Below are 18,686 nucleotides of genomic sequence, written 5' to 3'. Positions count from 1 at the left end.
ACTTCCCATGTATTCGTCTCCCAGTTAAAACAGCTCTCAGACTTTTTTTCCATAGTTGTTTCCTTATTTCTTCTCTTCATACTTTTTCCTTTACTATTTTAAAGAAAATCTCATATATCCTATGATTTTGTCCAATATCTAATGCTTTACTCACTCCTAGGGCTGGCGTTTCAGCACACTGGAAAGAAGGGAAATTGCAGCTGAGCCCTAGGGCCATGATCCCAGGTTGAAATGATAAGGTGTTGGCTCCTGTGTGTATGGCTGGTCCTAAACCACAGGCCCCTGCAAGCCAGAGAGAAATTCCTTGGCCTCCAAACAAGACAGGGCTTAAGTTGCAGGGCCTGGCGGGTTAGAAAACAGCCTTGGCTTGCCCATCCCGAGCCATGCTTGGCTCAAGAAGCAGTGTCCTCATGTCAGGATGGGGATCCAAGGTAACCACAAGGCTTGATGAGCCTCAAGGTGAATGCTGAGCAAATAGGCTTTTTCCTGGGGGAGGAGATTAGATTCTCAGGTTATGAGCACCAGCATGGACCTCATGCTCTGACTCGTGTGTGTGTGCTAAGTCGCTTCAGTCATGTCTGACTCGGTGTGATGCCATGGACTATAGCCTGCCAGGCTCCTCTGTCCATGGGATTCTCCAAGCAAGAATACTGGAGTGGGTTGCCATGTCCTCCTCTAGGGGATCTTCCTGACCCAGGGATTGAACCTGTGACTCTGTGTCTCCAGCATCAGCAGGCGGGTTCTTTACCAATAGCGCCACCTAGGAAGCCTCTGCCTGGCTCAACCTCTTCCATCATTGAGGGATCCAAGTGTGACTGAGTACATAGTCATTTTAGGTCCTAGCTTTCTGTGTTTGTTTGGGGCAGGGGCAGGGAGGTGTTCTGTTAGAATCCCCATCTTATGTCTTACCCCAGAGTCCTCGGCTTTGACAACCAAAGCTTGAAAGCTTGAGCTCGCCTGGTTGAGCAGACATCCTTTTGGCAAATCCCAGCCTCAGTGGTCCACTTTACCTTCCCAAGTCCTACTTTCTAGTGTTGACTTTCTTTTCTTGTCAGCATACTGGCTTATTTTTAAAAAGCCCTTTTGTCTTTTCTTTTATCCATATTTTATTTAAATTTCATCCAGATTTTCAGATATTTTGCGTAGCACCAGAAACTAGTATTAGGACTTGTTTTTTTTATTCTTACAAAAGTAAACGTTTAATATTTATTCAAAGTTGAAAGGATAAAATAACTTAATATTGAATATTATTCTGTTACTCTTCCATGCTTAGAAAGGTAGATTTTAAATTTTGTGGCCAAGTATTCCAGGGAGTTGGAGAAGGCAATGGCACCCCACTCCAGTACTCTTGCCTGGAAAATCCCATGGACGGAGAAGCCTGCTAGGCTGCAGTTCATGGGGTTGCTGAGGGTCGGACACGACTGAGCGACTTCACTTTCACTTTTCAGTTTCATGCATTGGAGAAGGAAATGGCAACCCACTCCAGTGTTCTTGCCTGGAGAATCCCAGGGACGGGGGAGCCTGGTGGGCTGCCGTCTCTGGGGTCACACAGAGTCGGACACGGCTGAAGTGACTTAGCAGTAGCATTCCAGGGAGTGGGAAAGACTGTGGCAGCCTGTGCTAGTTCAGTAAATTTCAGGCTTTTCTGCCTGCAGGATTAATTACTCCAGAAGATCGGAAATATGGAACAACAAATCTTCACCTAGATGTATCTGATGCAGCTAATGTCATGGTCTATGTGGGAATTCCCAAAGGACAGTGTGACCAAGAAGAAGGTAGGATCCTAAGCATAAAAAAAGTGGGGCTTACTCTCTGAGCTGGAACATGTGTGATCTGATATTTGCCTTCTCTTGCTCCAGAAGTCCTTAAAACTATCCAAGATGGAGATTCTGATGAACTCACAATAAAGCGATTTATTGAAGGAAAAGAGAAGCCAGGAGCTCTCTGGCACATATATGCTGCTAAGGACACAGAGAAGATACGAGAATTTCTTAAAAAGGTGTGCTCCTTACCCTGTGGCATGTGAAGAGAAAAACGTGCAGAACGGCAGTATTATTAATTACTACATGTCGAGACCTGACTGGGTCACTGACAAATAATCACAACCTCAAATGTTAAACCTGTGCATCTCAGATTGGGTAGGCTAAAGCTGGTTTCTAAGGATCATCGGTTTCTAGATGATTAGGCTCACATCTTTGAAAGGGGGGGAACTTGTTTTGTTTCTCATGTCTGTGTTTTATGTTCCAGTGAATTTGGAGGGTTTTGTGCTCTGCCTTCACCTTCATGGTAGTTCCTCTGATCATCACATAATATCTATTTTTACAGCCCTAAAAACCTAAGCACTTCAGAAATCCATGTATCATTTCTTTGCCCTTGATAGCTGTGTTCCAAGTTCCAACAAGACTCAGGTCTTTGTTGGTTTTGTCCACCCTCATGTGGTAGTAGGTCAGGGAGACCTCACACCCTGCTGGTGGCTGTCAACTTACGAAGGGTCATGGGAGAGGTATACAGGGACTTTGAAGATCCCAAGATTCCAGTAGTTAGGTTATTCAGCAAGGGTTCTGTGTGGAATCTTTTGTTCTAGACACAGATGGGCATGTTCAATTTTTAACCTGTTTGCCACTGAGGCTTCTAGTTTTAACACAGATGTTTATGGCGGGTACTCTTCATTTGTTCATGAGGAATGGATACGCAAGGTCCTAGCCTTGTGCCAAGTTAGATCCTTAACCAGTGTTTGCCTCAGTCACGATGTCTTTTCCTAAGGATAACTTGGTTCTTCCAGAGGACCTGGTGGTCACCATGTTGTTCCTTTGATAGTGTCACCCTGAGTCTGTGCTGCCCAATACTGGTCTAGAATAAACAAGTTTCATCTGTAGCCATCTTTGGGACTGTTTCATAACTCAAATTGTTAAGTGAATTAGAGGTTTTTAACAACTGCAGAGCTATAAATCTGTTTTTAAGGAGCTTAAGTCTATTTACATTCAAAAGTCTAGGCCAAAACATTGTCCAAACACAGTATTTACAAAAATAATGCAGACTGCCAGTTGTGGTTTATAGGAAATGACAAAGGAACCCACATTTTCTTTCAGTCTCCTCTTGGTCCATTCAGTTATTGTCTTTGAGTACTATTTTCTCTTTCTGCCAGCCAGGGCTTATGTTGAAGAAGGCCTGACATTTACTGACTGTCCACATTGTTCAAGGAGCCAAATGCCCTCCTGGAGCCCTAGCACGTAACTCAGTTTCATAACCTTTGGAATGTATTCTAGGTGTCAGAAGAGCAAGGTCAAGAAAATCCTGCCGACCATGATCCCATTCATGATCAGAGCTGGTATTTAGACCGATCACTGAGGAAGCGTTTGCATCAAGAGTATGGGGTTCAAGGCTGGGCTATTGTGCAGTTTCTTGGAGATGTGGTATTTATCCCAGCAGGAGCACCACATCAGGCAAGAATTATTGTATTCTTTATTCTCCATACACTACTGATGTGGCTTGTGTTACTGATGTGGCTTCTTGTTTTCCAGGTTCATAACCTATATAGCTGTATCAAGGTGGCTGAAGATTTTGTTTCTCCAGAACATGTTAAGCACTGCTTCTGGCTTACTCAGGAATTCCGCTATCTGTCACAGACTCATACAAACCATGAAGATAAATTACAGGTAAAAATATCTATGATCCCGGGCATTCTCTGATTCTGACTTCATGGCCCTTTATCAGTGAATGTCCATCTATACCAAGCTGTAGAACAAGGAGCGTATGATTGAAGCCCTCCACAGGGCCAAGTTCAAATTCCCTGGCCACCAGAAGATCATCCACATCTCCAAGAAGTGGGGTTTACTAAGTTTAATGTGGATGAATTTAAAAACATGGTTGCAGAAAAGCAGCTCATCCCAGATCACTGTGGAGTCAAATACATCCTTAATCTTGGGCCCCTGGACAAATGGTGGGCCCTGCACTCAGGAGAGCCTTGGTGCTGTCCCCTCCTTACTCATGCCCACCAATAAATCCTTATTTCCTGTCAACAAAAAAAATAGTCCATGAACTTGGCCATATCACACTAGGTAACAGTGAGTTGATGAACTGGCTGGTTCTACTACCTACTTAGGCAAAGGAGGAATAAACCAGAAGGGAATCTCACTTTGGTTTAGAGGCTTGCAGTAGTGAATGATCTAAAACATGTGATTTCATTTAGAAAACTAGGGACATATATAAACCCTGAAAAAGAGAGCTGTACCCTGGGAGTTGCTTCTCTCTGCACTCAATGAGGGCAGGGTCACATAGGAGCAAAGCCTATGGAAGGGGGAGAATGAGCTTTTCATTTCTTCAAAGGAGGCATGGGTTTAAAATGTGTATAAAAGCCTCCAAGGATCCCAGGGGCCTTTCAAGTATTATTAACATTTCATATTGAATTTTGAGTCTTAAGTTCCGAGAGCATGGTAATGAAATTGGTAGGGGGAAAGTTTATTCTCAGTGGACAGATTTTAGATTTAATGCTAAACTGACCATATTTTCTCTCATTTCGATCAGGTGAAGAATGTTATCTACCATGCAGTAAAAGATGCGGTTGCTATGCTGAAAGCCAGTGAATCCAGTTTTGGCAAACCGTGAGGGTCCCAGAGGCGCCTTACCCCTGCACATTGGAAGTGAATTACTGGCAGCTGTTCAAACTCTTCAGGCAGGATTCCTGTGGACTTTGAGACTCATGTTACCTCATCTTCTTTTTTAAACTGTACCCACCTGGTAAGGGGGTACTCTGTCTAATGTATATTTCTAGTGTTTACAGACACTAAATGTGTATATGTAGTAACTATTTACAGAACATGCATCCTTTAAAACTGTGACTTCTCACCTAGTGCAGAGCTTCTACCCAACTGTAAAAACAGAACCCCTTCTCAGTTTTGGAACAACATCTGCAGTTACTCCCCAGTTGTGTGGTTGGACAGTTTAATCAAATGGATTATAACTCTTAGGAACCACCACGCAGTTGATTTGGGTTGTGTTTTGTTGTGTCTGTCTGAGTACCCTCTCCCCCAGCCCTTAGGGTTCAGAAGAACAGTGGAGGAAGCGACCACCAACAATGCAGTTCTTATACTGTATCGCATTAGGACTGGCATTATATAGCAGAAGTCAACTACTGTACAATTCTTGGGGTTAACCATCTTTAGTTAAATGGAGTTTTAATTTAAATTGAAGCTTTGCTAATTTTAAGTGTTAAGCATTTTGCATTAAAGTATTCATATAATGTTTTGACTCAGTTTATTGGCATTATTCTCTGGTTGCAGAGTCAACACACATTTCATCAGTGTTAATGGGTGTAAGAGTTTACGCCAGGAAGTCGTCTTAAAAGCACAGAAATTCGATGTTATAGTGATTTCTGAATGGGTATTACAGTGCTCACATGGAAACAAGTTCCTCCCCAGCCAAGTGGAAACTCCTGTCACATTTTTGTAAAGAAACACCACTGATTAACTACCTTTAGAAATGAAAATTAACCGAAAAACCAAATGGTGACTAGCTAAATGATTCTAAAAAGTTAAGAGGTCAAAAAACTTTGTCTCTCTTCTGACCCTTTATAATTCAAGAGTTTACAAAAGAAAATGAAAATATTAGAAGTTTTAAAACTGAAGTCTCAAAAATAATCATCTCTATGAAGAAAGGAAATTCATAAAGAAGCCAGTTTTCTATACCTTGTTGATTTTGTAAACAGCTCTAGCTGTACTAAAATGATTAAATTGAAATCAAGTAACATAGACAAAGCCTGGAGCCTGGGTTTTACCTGTGAGCTCAGAGTGGTAAATCAAAGATGCATACCTAATGCCAACCCACCTCAAGCCAAAATCTTTAATAGATGAACTTTCAAAAACATAAAGTTTTCTGAAAAGAATAAGTGGAAATATCTATTAGTGGGAAACATCTTCCTTGGGAACATCTTACCAGAAGCTCCTTTATACAGTTTTGGATCTAGAATTGGCACTGTTGGTTAGAAATCCCCAATAGCCAAAAGAAGATGAAAAGTTGAATTCTCTACTGAAGAAATCACCATCAAGCCAGACCTCAAAGGAATCCCAAAGATAATTCCAAGGACTTATTACTTAGATGCCCACAAATAAAAAAATTGAAAGCTCCCATGAGCAAGAGTCAGTGCAAACCTGCAAACTGCTATATTAAACCTGCAATGTTTGTAGATTCTGGAATGATCCAGTACTTTATATTCTGAAACGTGTAGTATGCGTGAAGAAATGGGTGTATGGGGATATGATAAAAGAATGAGATTGCCATAAATGACCAGATTGGGAAAGAAGCTGAATACAGAAGTGAGACATTAAAATTAGAAATTCAGCACATGAGTTAAGGAGCAGAAAAAAGATCTTTTACAAACCAAAAGATTGGTAAAAAGATACAATTCAGCGTTGAGTAACAGGGAACTGTAGAGAAATGTTTACTTATAAGCCAGACACAGAAAATTACAGGTTTGACAATAAGTCAGAGAATCAAGAGATTGGTGAGGGATGGGTTAAGTCTAGACCCCTAAAAATTATTTTCCTTGTTCATTACTGACATTTTCAGATAAAAGCCAGAATTTCTCAGGAAAGAAAACCCACATCATGATGCAAGAAAAAATGGTGCACAAGGGAAGTTGTAAATTCCTGGATAACCTTAAGCAATTTTAACAGTATTTTCGTAAATCTGGATAAAGTTCCTCTTAAACATAGAATTAACGTATGATCCAGCAGCTCCACTCCTATGTTTAAACTCAAAAGAATCAAAAGCAAGGATTCAAGCAGATACTGGTACACTCATGTTCACAGCAGCATTATTCACAAGAGCCAAAAGTGGAAACAACCCAACAGATGAACAGATAAGCAAAGAGGCATTTATATACAGTGGAATATTTTTCAGTCTTGAAAGAAATTCGGACACCTACTACAACATGGACGAGTCTTGAAAATATGCTAAGTGAGATAACGGCAGACACAGAATGAGATACTATATGATCCTCTTATATGAGGAACAGTCATATTCCTAGAATAGAGCAGGAAGTACGGTGATGGGTGCTGGGGCTGAGAGGAAGCGGAAGTGGAAGTTACTGCTTACTGGACACACAGTTTCTGTTTGGGATGATGAAAAAATTCTGGGGATGAATGGTGGTGATGGTTGTACAACATTGTGAATGTCCTTACTACCACTGAATTGTACACTTAAAAATGATGAAAATCATCCATTTTTTTATGTATCTTTAAACCAAAATAAAAATTAACTCCAAGTAGGAAAAACCTTTGGAGTCGAATGAGAAAATGACATTCTTATTTTCAGTTGATGAAAAAGGTAGAAGGAACAAGTAGGCCTTTTCTAAGTACAGGTTTCCCCCACTATTTGAAAACAGGTTTCCTGTGAAACCTTTCACACGCGTAGAAGCAGGTACCTTAGAACACATCTTGCTAACGGACACACAAAGTAAGTCGACATCAGGCACAGGTGCCACAGACACAGCTCATAGCTGTGGCGCCCTGACGCTGAGTGTAGTTTTGTGTAAAGGAGCATGGCAATGCCACTTTCACGGCTCAGCGTGTATGCTGCTGCTGTTCCAGCTTGCTGCAAAACAAAACGCTGAATGCAGTTTTCACATTTTGCCTTTTTTATTTTTTTGTAAAAACAAAAAATCCTCTTCAGATTTCTTTCCATTAGCAAAAACAGGTACTAACATAGGTATTTCATAAATGCGAAATAGTGTAAAGCAAACTTTCAAAAAGTGGGGAATAGGGACTTCCTGGTGGTCCAGTGGTTAAGACTGCACTCCCAAGGCAGGGGGCCTGGGTTTGATCCCTGGTCAGGTACCTGGATCCCCCAGGCCACAGTAAGAGTTTGCAAGCTGCAACTGAAGATCCTACATGTTGCAGCTAAGACCTGGCACAGCCAACTAAATATTAAAAAATAATATGTTCTATGTTTATGGAAATAACTACAAAATCCTCAGATGTTGAAAAATTAAGCAACATACTTCCAAGTAAATGAATGACCAAGAAGAAATCAGAAAGAAATTAGATAGTTGAAACAATAGTAAAAACACAACCTTCAAAAATGAATTCAGTTTACAACAGTGCTTAGATAGGAATTTACAGATTTAAATGTATTTATAGTAATATTTCTAAAATGTGTAGTAGAAGCATTTCATCAGTGAAAACATGCAGTTGAAAGATTTTAACTATAGATTCAATTTTTTCAACAGATCTAAAACTTCAGATTTTATGATTTATATTTTTTGTATGTTTTATGTTAGTTCTGGCCTTGTAATGTATGACACGATATATATTCAGGTGCATTCCCTCTACATTCACTTTTGAGAGCTTTCGTTAGAAATGGATGTAGACAGCTCTCTGTCAGCCATATGACCTCAAGGGTAAACAACCAATACTCTTCAGTGTACTGTGTTGCTGGCGTTTTTTCAAATGTACCTTGGTTTGTGTTTTTGCATCCTGTGATGTCTACAAAATGCCCATCTGCATCTGCTGCTTCTAGTGGGAAAAAGAAGAGGAAGGCAATTACTCTTGAGATAAAACTCAGGATAATTGCCCAGCACAAAGGCAGCAAGCCAGTCAGTAATGGCCACCGCACATGAGTTAGGAATTTCCATTGATGATCTCAAGTATTTTAAAGGTTAAGAAGTGAATCTGATGCAGTGAATAGCATCAATTAAACACACTGTCATCACAAAAGACCTGGTCTAATGATGATACTGAAAAATTGTCACGTGCTATACCACTTAGCCAACGATGCCCTAGGCTAAGGTAAGAAGGCTTTTCGATTCACTCTTTATACCTAAGTGTTTATAGCAACTCATGCTAGGTTTCAGAGCTTCAAAGTGCATCATGATTTTCATAGTGTGAAATTCAGCAGTGAGGCAGCAAGTCCTGATGCTAAAAGGTGCTGATGATTTGAAGGAAGAGCTATATAGGACAATTGTGGGTGAGAAATACTGACCAGAGAGACTTCCCTGGTGGTCCAGTAGTTCAGAATCCACATTGCAATGCCAGGGACGCAGGTTCAATCCCTGGTTGGGGAACTTATCCCACGTCTCATGGACCAACTAAGTCCACAGACCACAACTGAGTCCACAGACAACTAGAGAGTCCTTGTGCTGCAACAAAAGATCCTGAGTGATGCAGTGAACGTCCCGTGGCTGCAACTGAGACCCCTTGCAGCCAAATAAGTAAATGTTTCTTTAAAAATTGCCAGAAGAAAAAGTTAATATTGATGAAACAAGCTTATTCTAGAACTGTATGTCAGGACATACATACATTCAAGAGTTCAATACAATGCCCGCATTCAAGGCATTCAGAGACCATTTAACACTGTTTTGGGGTGGAAATGTTGCAGGGTTCAAATTAAAGTCTTTCCTAATGTACCATTTAAGAAACCCTAGAGCATTCAGAAATCTGAATAAGAATACACTTCCCATTATCACCATAATAAGAAAACTTGCAGTACCATCGGCATTGAGGCTGAAGAGCCTTCCAATGAAGAGCTGATTGAACTGGAGAAAGAAGTTGAGGTGAGGAAGAGCAGTTCTATCTGAGACGCCAAAAAAGTTCACAGCAAAGAAACTTAGCAGAGGTGTTTGCTACTATCACCAGTGGTGTACAGATGTTAGAAATGGTTGTTAATTATAAGAGTTTGGCAAGACCTAGCAGGTAGGTTCAGGAAGCTCTTGCTTGCCATAGAGAAGAAAAACTGCAAAGCTAGTTATCTTCCTGAAGAACACTGTATCTGCTAAACCAAGGGTCTGTACCCCAGTTCCTTCTTCCAGCTATTCTCAAGCCTCATATAAGAGAAAGACTGATGACCCTGTAGCATCATCATCCAGCAATTAATTTTAGTTTGGTGCTTCGAACATTCTTCAGACCCAGTGTGCTTTCAGCTGTGAGCACTAACGGTGTTACCCATACAGCCATTCTGCTTTTCACTTTAAGTACAGTGTTCAGTTAGTTACATAAGATTCAATTGGTGTTCAGTTGCTCAGTTGTGTCCTATTCCTTGCAACCCCATGGACTGCAGCATGTCGGGCTTCCCTGCCCTTCATTCTCACAGAGTTTGCCCAAACTCATGTCCGTTGAGTCAATGATGCCATCCAACTATCTCATCCTCTGTCGTCCCTTCTCCTCCTGCCCTCAATTTTTCCTAGCATCAGGGTCTTTTTCCAGTGAGTTGGCTGTCACATTAAGTGAACAAACTATTGGAGCTTCAGGTTCAACATCAGTCCTTCCAAGGAATATTCAGGATTGATTTCCTTTAGGATTGACTGGTTTGATCTCCTTGCTGTCCAGTGGACTCTCAAGAGTCTTCTCCAGCACCACAGTTCAAAAGCATCAATTCTTCAGTGCTCAGCCTTCAATACTTTATTATAAAATAGGCTTAGGTTAGATGATTTTGCTTAACTCTGGTTTAATGTGTTCTGAGCACATTCAAGGTAGGTAAGGCTAAACTATGATTTGCCAGATTTGTATCTAACAGTGTTTGTGTGTGTGTGTAATCTTGAGTTTTCTACATATAAGATCGTGTCATCTATGAATAGGGACAATTTTACATCTTCCTTTTCAATCTGGGTGCCTTTAAATTCTTTTTCTTGCCTAATCACTCTGGCTAGAACTTCTAGTTCCATGTTGAATAAAAATAGCAAAAGGAAGTGTCCTTGTCTTTTTTGTGACCTCTTTTTTGGTTGTTTCTATATCTTGATTATTGTAAATAATGCTGCAGTGAACTTGGGTATGCATATATTGTTGCATTAGTGTTTCCCTTTTCTTCAGATAAATACCCAGAAATATAAGCGCTGGATCAAGTAGTAGTTCTTTTAATTTTTTGATTTTCATTTTCACTTATTGTTGAGTTTTCTAGTTTCCCTCTGTTACTGATTTCTAGTTTCATCTTTTGTTGTCAGAAAAGATATTTAGTATAATTTCAGTCTTTTAAAATTTCTTGAGACTTGTTTTGTGGCCTTACATATGATTTTTCCTGGAGAATATTCCACTTGAGAACAATGTGTATTCTGCTGTTTTGGGGTATAGTATTCTGTATATATCAAATTGGTACATAGTGTTTTCAGTTCTTCTATTTCCTTATTGATTTTATGCTTGGATGTTCTGTTCATTATTGAAAGTTCTACTATTGCAGAATTGTCTATTGCTGTCTTCATTTCTGGCAATCTTTGCTTCATGTATCTTGGGGCTCTATTATTAGGTGCACATGTAATTGTTATATCCTCTTGACAGATTGACCCTTTTGTCAATATTTAAGGTTCTCCTTTGTATCTTGTAATCTTTTTAAACTTAAAATCTATTTTATCTGATAAACATGCAAGTTGCTCAGTCATGTCCAACTCTTTGCAACTCCATGAACTATACAGTCCATGGAATTCTCCAGGCCAGAATACTGGAGTAGGTAGCCTTTCCTTTCTCCCGAGGATCTTCCCAACCCAGGTCTCCCATATTGCAAGCAGATTCTTTACCAGCTGAGCCACAAGGGAAGCCCATCTGATAAACATAGACATCCTACTTCTTTTTCAATTACTATTCCTATGCAATATCTTTCCCCATCTTTTTACTTTCAATATTTTGTATCTTTGTACAGTACCTAAAATGAATCAGCATATAGATGGATTATGTTATTTGTTCTTCTAATCTCTTGCCTTTTAATTGGGGTTTCAGTTCAGTTCAGTCACTCAGTCCTGTCTGACTCTTTGCGACCCCATGAATCACAGCACGCCAGGCCTCCCTGTCCATCATCAACTCTTGGAGTTCACTCAGACTCACGTCCATCGAGTCAGTGATGCCATCCAGCCATCTCATCCTCTGTCGCCCCCTTCTCCTCCTGCCCCCAATCCCTCCCAGCATCAAGGTCTTTTCCAATGAGTCAACTCTTCGCATCAGGTTGAAAGGTTGTTGCTGAATCACGCGAATACACGGGGATTCTTGGCCCCCGGAGGAGAAGAATTCAATCCAGGGCCAGAGACGAGGCTTGATCGCTCAGAGCTTTTGTGTAATAAAGTTTTATTAAAGTATAAAAGAGATAGAGAAAGCTTCTGACATAGGCATCAGAAGGGGGCAGAAAGAGTACCCCCCTGCTAGTCTTCAGCTGGATGTTATATAGTCACTAGCAGTCTGTTAATGAAAGAAAGGAATGTCTTAAAATTCAGAATGGCACCAAATGGTTTATCCTGGGCCATAAAATGATTAACTTGAATCTTAAAGAAGGGCAGACCACCATACAAATAGTTTCATTTACATAGATTAGGGGAACAATATCTGAGTATAACATACTGGTTTGTCAAGTAGGTTCTGGGCCAAGAGGCGGAACCGACTTGGAGACAGAGTTTGGGGTAAAGGCATAGTACATTAGCATAGCTTAAGACAAACATTTCCATAAGAAAAAGGCATTGGTTATCTCTAGGCTCAAGAATAGCTAACTTCAGGCAACCAGGTGTCATTATGGCAACACAGTATTTTAAGAGAAACCTCTCTTTAAATTTGTATAGAGAAGGAAAAAAATATTGCTAGTTTGTTTCCTCCTGCCGCTTAAGAGAGAAAAATGTCTGACACTTGCAGGCTATTTCCTCCATTTGGAGACCCCTGGCCTTCCTGCCTGTTACCCTCTCAGGGTGGCCAAAGTAGTGGAGTTTCAGCTTCAGCATCAGTCCTTCCACTGAACACCCAGGACCGATCTCCTTTTAATCCATTTATATTACTAGTAAGGAAGGACTTAGCTGTTTACCTGTTTTTTTTTTTTTTTTTTTTTCTGCTTTTTCTTTTTTTTTATTTCTAAATTTTATTTTATTTTTAAACTTTACATAATTGTGTTTGGTTTTGTATATATTTTTTTGTTTAGTTTTTCCATTATTGCCTTTTTTCACATTTAGTTCAAATTTTGTACTATACCATTTTGATTTCCATTTTCTTTCCTTTTCTTTTAATCTCAGTAGTTATCTTAGTGATTATAATTAACATCTTAAAGTTACAATGACCAAGTTTGAATAATATCAATTTTGTTTCAGTAGTATACAAAATCTCTACTCTTATACATCTCAGTCACTCCCTCTTTATATTGTTTTGACGCAGATTCTATACATTGTGTGTCCCTTAACATGAATGTATATTTGTATGCATCTGCTTTTAACCTTTATAAGACAAAAGAGGAGTTACAAACCCAAAAGTACAGTACTGGCTTTTACCAATGTAGTTTCCTTCACTGGTGTTATTTTTTTGCATATGGCTTTAAGTTACTATCTAGTGTCTTCATTACAGCCAGAAAGACTTTGTTTAGCATTTCATGTAGGGCAGTTCTACTAGTAATGAACCCCTTTAGCTTTTTATGTTTTAAAGCAGGGCATATCTTATTTCCTCCTTCATTCTTAAAGTTTGCTTTTTATGATACTCTTCATTGACAATTTTTGCTTTCTGCATGTTAAATATGTCACTCCACTGTTTCTGGCTTCCCTGGTATCCAATGAGAAAGTAGCTGTTAATCTTATTGAAGATCTCTAGTATGTGAGGAGTTGCTTCTCTTCTGCTGCTTTTACGATTCTGTCTTTATTGTTTAACAACTGGACTATAATGTTTTAGTGTGGATCCCTTTGATTTTTGTCTTACTTGGAATTTGTTGACCTATTTGCATGTACAGATTAATTCAGATATGGGAGGTTTTAAGTCATCATTTCTTCAAATATTCTTTTTGCTCCTCTCTCTCTTATCCTTCTGGTTCTCCTATAATGCACATGTTGGTGAGTTGATGGTCTCCCACAAATCCCTTGAGCTGTGTGCACTTCATTTTTCTGCTCAGACTGGATTATTTCAGTTTTTTTATATTCAAGTTTACTTTTCTTCTGCTTCCTCAAATATACTGAACCCCTTTAGTGTATTTTTTCATGTTATTGTGCTTTTCAGCTCCAGAATTTCTATGTGGTTCCTTTTTATAATTTCTCTATTGATATTCTCATTTTGTTCATATATTATTTTCCTGGTTTTCTTTACTGCTTGAGCATACCTGAGACAGTTGGTTTAAAGTCTTTGTCTAGTGTGATGTCTGGGCTTCCTCGGGGATGGTTTGTGTAAATTTTTTTTTTCCTTTGAATGAGCCATACTTCCAAATTTCTTTGTATACATTGTAATTTTATTGTTCAAAACTGGACATTTAAATATTCCTGAATAATACTGAAAATCAGAATCTTTCACTTCCCCAGGATTTTCTGTTCTGGTTTCTGAAGGCTTAGCTGTGTTCAGCCAGTATTTTAACAGAGATCTCCTTGAATGCCAGAAACTTAAAAAACAAACAAAAATACCTGTTCGGGTCTTCTATGGATTGGCTGTGTGCTTGGATACTCTTTACCACTTAGCCAGACCATTTATGGTTCTAACTCAACCTTCACTTTCTGAATGCACCAAGCCTAGATCTAGGGGTCTTTTCAGGTCTTTTCTGAGCATAATTCCTATCCTGGCTTTCTAAATTCCCCAGTATACCCAGTTGTTGTTGAATGCACTAATATAAAAAAAAAAAAACCAACAACAAAAAACATCTCCCTGGCTTTTCCTCCCAGGTTTTGAGCAGTCTCTTGTACGTTTCAGCTGAAAAATTTTGCCCCAGGTGACTGCACATTAAAAAAAAAAAAAAAAAAAACCATAACATTTTTTCAAGCAATACTTGATGCTCTTCCACCCTGGATAAATTCCAAGATAGGCAAACCAGAGATCAGCACCTTGTGTTATTCCTTCAGGATGGCCCTTAGATTGGGCCAAACACAGTAATTTGTGAGTAAGGTCCTCTTCTCTTTCCCTGGAACTAGGGGCCAGGGTCTCACATTTGAAAACGTGGGCTGCTGTCTTCAAGATGCTGCCAAACTGTGACAGAGTTTTGCCAAGGGCAAATAAAAATGCCACAGAGCTTTCTGTTTTTTCTTTTTCCTTAATATTTTGTTGGTTGTTGTAAACCTTCGTTTTCAAGTTCTGAGTTTCTGGGACTTTTTCAATGTTTCTTTGGAAGGATATGGGTTTGAAACTGTCTACTCCTCCATTTTGCTGACATAATTCTGTACATATTACATAAATATAATTATTTGTAAATGAGAACTCCCATAGCTTAAGAAAAGGTATTTCCCTACTGTGGTTTAGACTTGAATTTCTGAAATGGCTCAGTGGCCAAGCAGTGTTCATTCTGGCACCTCATAAGAAAAGTGCTTGGTTACATAAATTTGGTAAAAGCATATGAAAGGCTAAGAAAAGTTAAAGCCTACTTTATGTTTATTTCAACCAAGCATTTCCCAAGTTTATTTTCACTTAAGAATCTTTCTTACTGGTAATACAGAATAGCTTTTGAAGAGCATTTGTCACCAGGGTGGGACAAGAAAAATGGTCCAGTTTTTTAAAGCTTTTTCACAGTTGCTTCCATAAATACAGTTATGGGGCTGGATTTTGGGGATAGGTGAGGAGGCAGACAAGACTAGTACTCTTTTGGAACAAATAGAAGTCATGACCCCTTTCTCACCAGGAGTTCTAAGACATACCTGTAAATATATCAGACAAGAAAGAGGGCCTAAGGCCATGTGAGCTGTACAACTGGCAAGGGCTCTCAGGAAGTCGTCTCTGGCAGACAATACGGGGAGAATGGGCAGGGACAGAGAGAGTCAAGTTATAATCTGCCTCGAGTGAACTGCTGGGTGATCACCACAAGCTGGACAGTGATTTTTAAAGAGTAAGCTGTGTTTGAGAAGAAAACAAAACAAATGAATTGGTGGTGTAGAATGCTATTCTGAGTACCCTTGAAATTTTGGGGGGGGGGGGCACCAAGTAGAATCATCTGTGGTTAGGGTGGGGCAAGTAGGAGCTGGTGCTGGAACTAAGTCAAGGGCTTGAGGTTTAGAGGAAAACTTTTATTGCAGGTGTTGACTTCGACGGGCCAGAAGAATATCTGACTTGTTTCCAATGATACCCAACAGAGTACTGGGGGAAAATGGGATGTGTGGCCTAATAATGAGCCAACAGCGCTCTCTCCTTAGCCTGAAAATAGGAATGGAGTAAAACCCTCAATTAAAACAAACCAACCCTATATTTAGATCATTTTATTTGAATTGCTGAAAGAGTGGTTGTCATTATTCTATCCATCCATGCACCTGGATAAACTCTGATTATCCACATAAGAACAAAAGTGCTCAGAGATTATGAGCATTCCTTAGTTCCAAAATCACTCCGTGAATAAATCAGCCAGATAAATGCAGTCATAAAACTATCCTGCCAATGTGTTGGTTCCTCTCGACTTGACTTGTAGATTCAAAGCAATCCTAATCAAAATCCCAGCAAGTTATTTTGTGCATATTGACACATGAATTCTAAAGTTTGTTTAGAGAGGCAAGAGACCCAGAACAGACAATACAATGCTGAAGAACAAAGTTGGAGGACTGATGCTACCTGACCTCAAGACTTACTTATAAAGCTACAGTAATCAAGACAGTGTGGTACTGGCAAAAGAATAGGCAAATATATCAATGGAACAGAACAGAGAGCCCTGAAATAGTCCCCCATAAATGCAGTCAATGGATCTCTGATGAAGCAGTGAGGGTAGTACACTGCAACAAAGACCATCTTTTCAATAAATGGTGCTGGAATAACTGGACATGCAAAGAAATAAATCTAGACACAGACCTTACATGCTTTACAAGAATTAATCACAGATCACAGTGCATGCATGCTCAGTCATTCAGTCATGTCCGACTCTTTGCGACCCCATGTACTATATAGCCCGCCAGGCTCCTTTGTCCATGGGATTATCCCAGCAAGCATACTGCAGTGGGTTGCCATTTCCTCCTTTGGGAGATCTGCCCAACCCAGGGATCAAACCTGCGTCTCCTGCATTGGCAGGCAGATTCTTCAGCAATGAGACACCTGGGAACCCCAAATGTAAAAGACAAAATTTATAAGACTACTAATAAAATAACACAAAATCTAAGTGACCTTGGGTATGGCAGTGACTTTTAAGATCCAACATCAAAGGCACTATCATGAAATAACTGGTAAGATGGACTTCATTAATATTAAAAACTGCTCTGTGAGAAAAGCATGAAGAGAATTAGAAAACAAGCCACAGACTGGGAGAAAACATTTGCAAAGGATATTTCTGATAAAGGACTATTATCCATAGTATACAAAGAACTCTTAAACCTCAGCAATAAGAAAATGAACAACCCATTAAAAATGGACAAAAGTTCTAAATAAATATCTCACCAAAGAATATATACATATGGCAAAAAAGTGTATAAAAAGATGTTCAACATCAGGTATCTTCAGGGAAATGCAAATTAAAACAAGATTCTGTTTCACACTTACTAGGACAGTCAAAATGCAAAACACAACATCAAATGCTGGTGAGGACGTGGAGCAGTAGGAACTCTCATCATTGCCGGTGGGAATGCAAAACAATACCGCCACTTTGGAACTGTCAGCTTTTTACAGAACCAGACATACTCTTACCATATGATCCAGCAATTGTGCTCCTTGTGATTCACCTAAATGAGTGAAATGTATGTCTACACAAAAACCTGCACACAGACATGTATGGCTTTATTCACAGCTGCTAAAACTTTGGAGCGACCAAAATGTCCTTCCACAGGTGAATGTATAGTGTAGTACCTGTGAGCAATGAAATATAATTCAGCACTAAAAAGGACCTATCAAGCCATGAAAAAGACATGGAGGAAACTTACATGCATATTACTAAATGTAAGAAGGCAATCTTAAAGGGCTACATACTGTAGGATTCCAGGAATACACATACTTCTGGGATGTGATGTGTCAATACATATAACTGGGAGACTGCATGTGTCAGGGCAAAAGGTATTTATGGGAACTTTTATTTTCTGCTCAATTTTGCTCTGAACCTAAAACTTCTTTCAAAAGAAGTTTACTTAAAAACTGAACTGTATCCTGAAGATGAGATCAAGAGTAAGAGGACAGTGTCCTGGATTGGAGAGTCCCATTTCGTAGGATGAGAGGAAAACGTCCTCACTGCAGCACGTCCAATACATTCACATTTCTCCATACAACCTACGGAAACCAACCTGGGGGACACTGGCCGGGTTTTTTCCCTTACTTGTGTAGGGCACATCAGACATGGGCCAGAGGGATTTGGGTGGAACCCCAGTTCTGCCATTTTATGATTTAGAGTATGTCACTTCAGCAAGCTGAGGTGTTTTCCTAATTTGTGAAGACTGAATGATCACATATGTTCAACAGCTTTGTAAACTGTCAGGCCCACACAAATGTAAGTCGCTATTGCTGAATGATTTAAAAACCTCACTTAGAAACGTGTGAATCGTTTACACTGCATGACTGCACCATGCCCTTCTCATTGGTCAGCTTCTGGCTTTGAGAAAGCACTGATATGTACGCCCATATCCCATACATCCAAGACAACCAGCTTAACACAGGAGAAGGCAATCAGAGGGTGAGAGAGGCCTAACCCCACTGCTGTCCATAATCTGCAGTGGGAAGGAAAAAGCTGCACACACACACACCTGCCTCAGGCCAATGTAATATAGCCACCCAGCCCACAAAACAAGGGGTCACAATTCCCAGGCATCCTTTTGCTTATACAAAGCTGACAAACACAGGAAGAGTAGCTGGCACAGCACCTTGTGGAGGCTGAGGAGCAGCGTC

At 39.8% G+C, this 18,686-nt stretch overlaps 1 protein-coding gene across 4 annotated transcripts in view; it reads left to right on the top strand.

Annotated features, from left to right (window-relative positions):
• The window catches only part of KDM3A (lysine demethylase 3A), a 56,345-nt gene extending 51,106 nt beyond the window's left edge, over positions 1-5,239 (top strand). For all 4 annotated transcript variants that reach the window (XM_044925992.2, XM_006074755.4, XM_044925991.2 and 1 more), the window contains 5 exons: positions 1,656-1,775; positions 1,860-1,999; positions 3,267-3,443; positions 3,522-3,656; positions 4,525-5,239. In XM_044925992.2, the coding sequence (XP_044781927.2) occupies positions 1,656-1,775; positions 1,860-1,999; positions 3,267-3,443; positions 3,522-3,656; positions 4,525-4,605 (653 nt within the window). In that variant the 3' untranslated portion in view covers positions 4,606-5,239. The remainder of the gene's footprint in view (positions 1-1,655; positions 1,776-1,859; positions 2,000-3,266; positions 3,444-3,521; positions 3,657-4,524) is intronic.
• The last annotated feature ends 13,447 nt before the right edge of the window (positions 5,240-18,686 follow it).

The sequence above is a fragment of the Bubalus bubalis genome, chromosome 12 (assembly GCF_019923935.1).
Source record: "Bubalus bubalis isolate 160015118507 breed Murrah chromosome 12, NDDB_SH_1, whole genome shotgun sequence".
In the NCBI taxonomy this organism is placed as follows: domain Eukaryota; kingdom Metazoa; phylum Chordata; class Mammalia; order Artiodactyla; family Bovidae; genus Bubalus; species Bubalus bubalis.
This window is presented reverse-complemented; position numbering and strand designations above follow the sequence as displayed.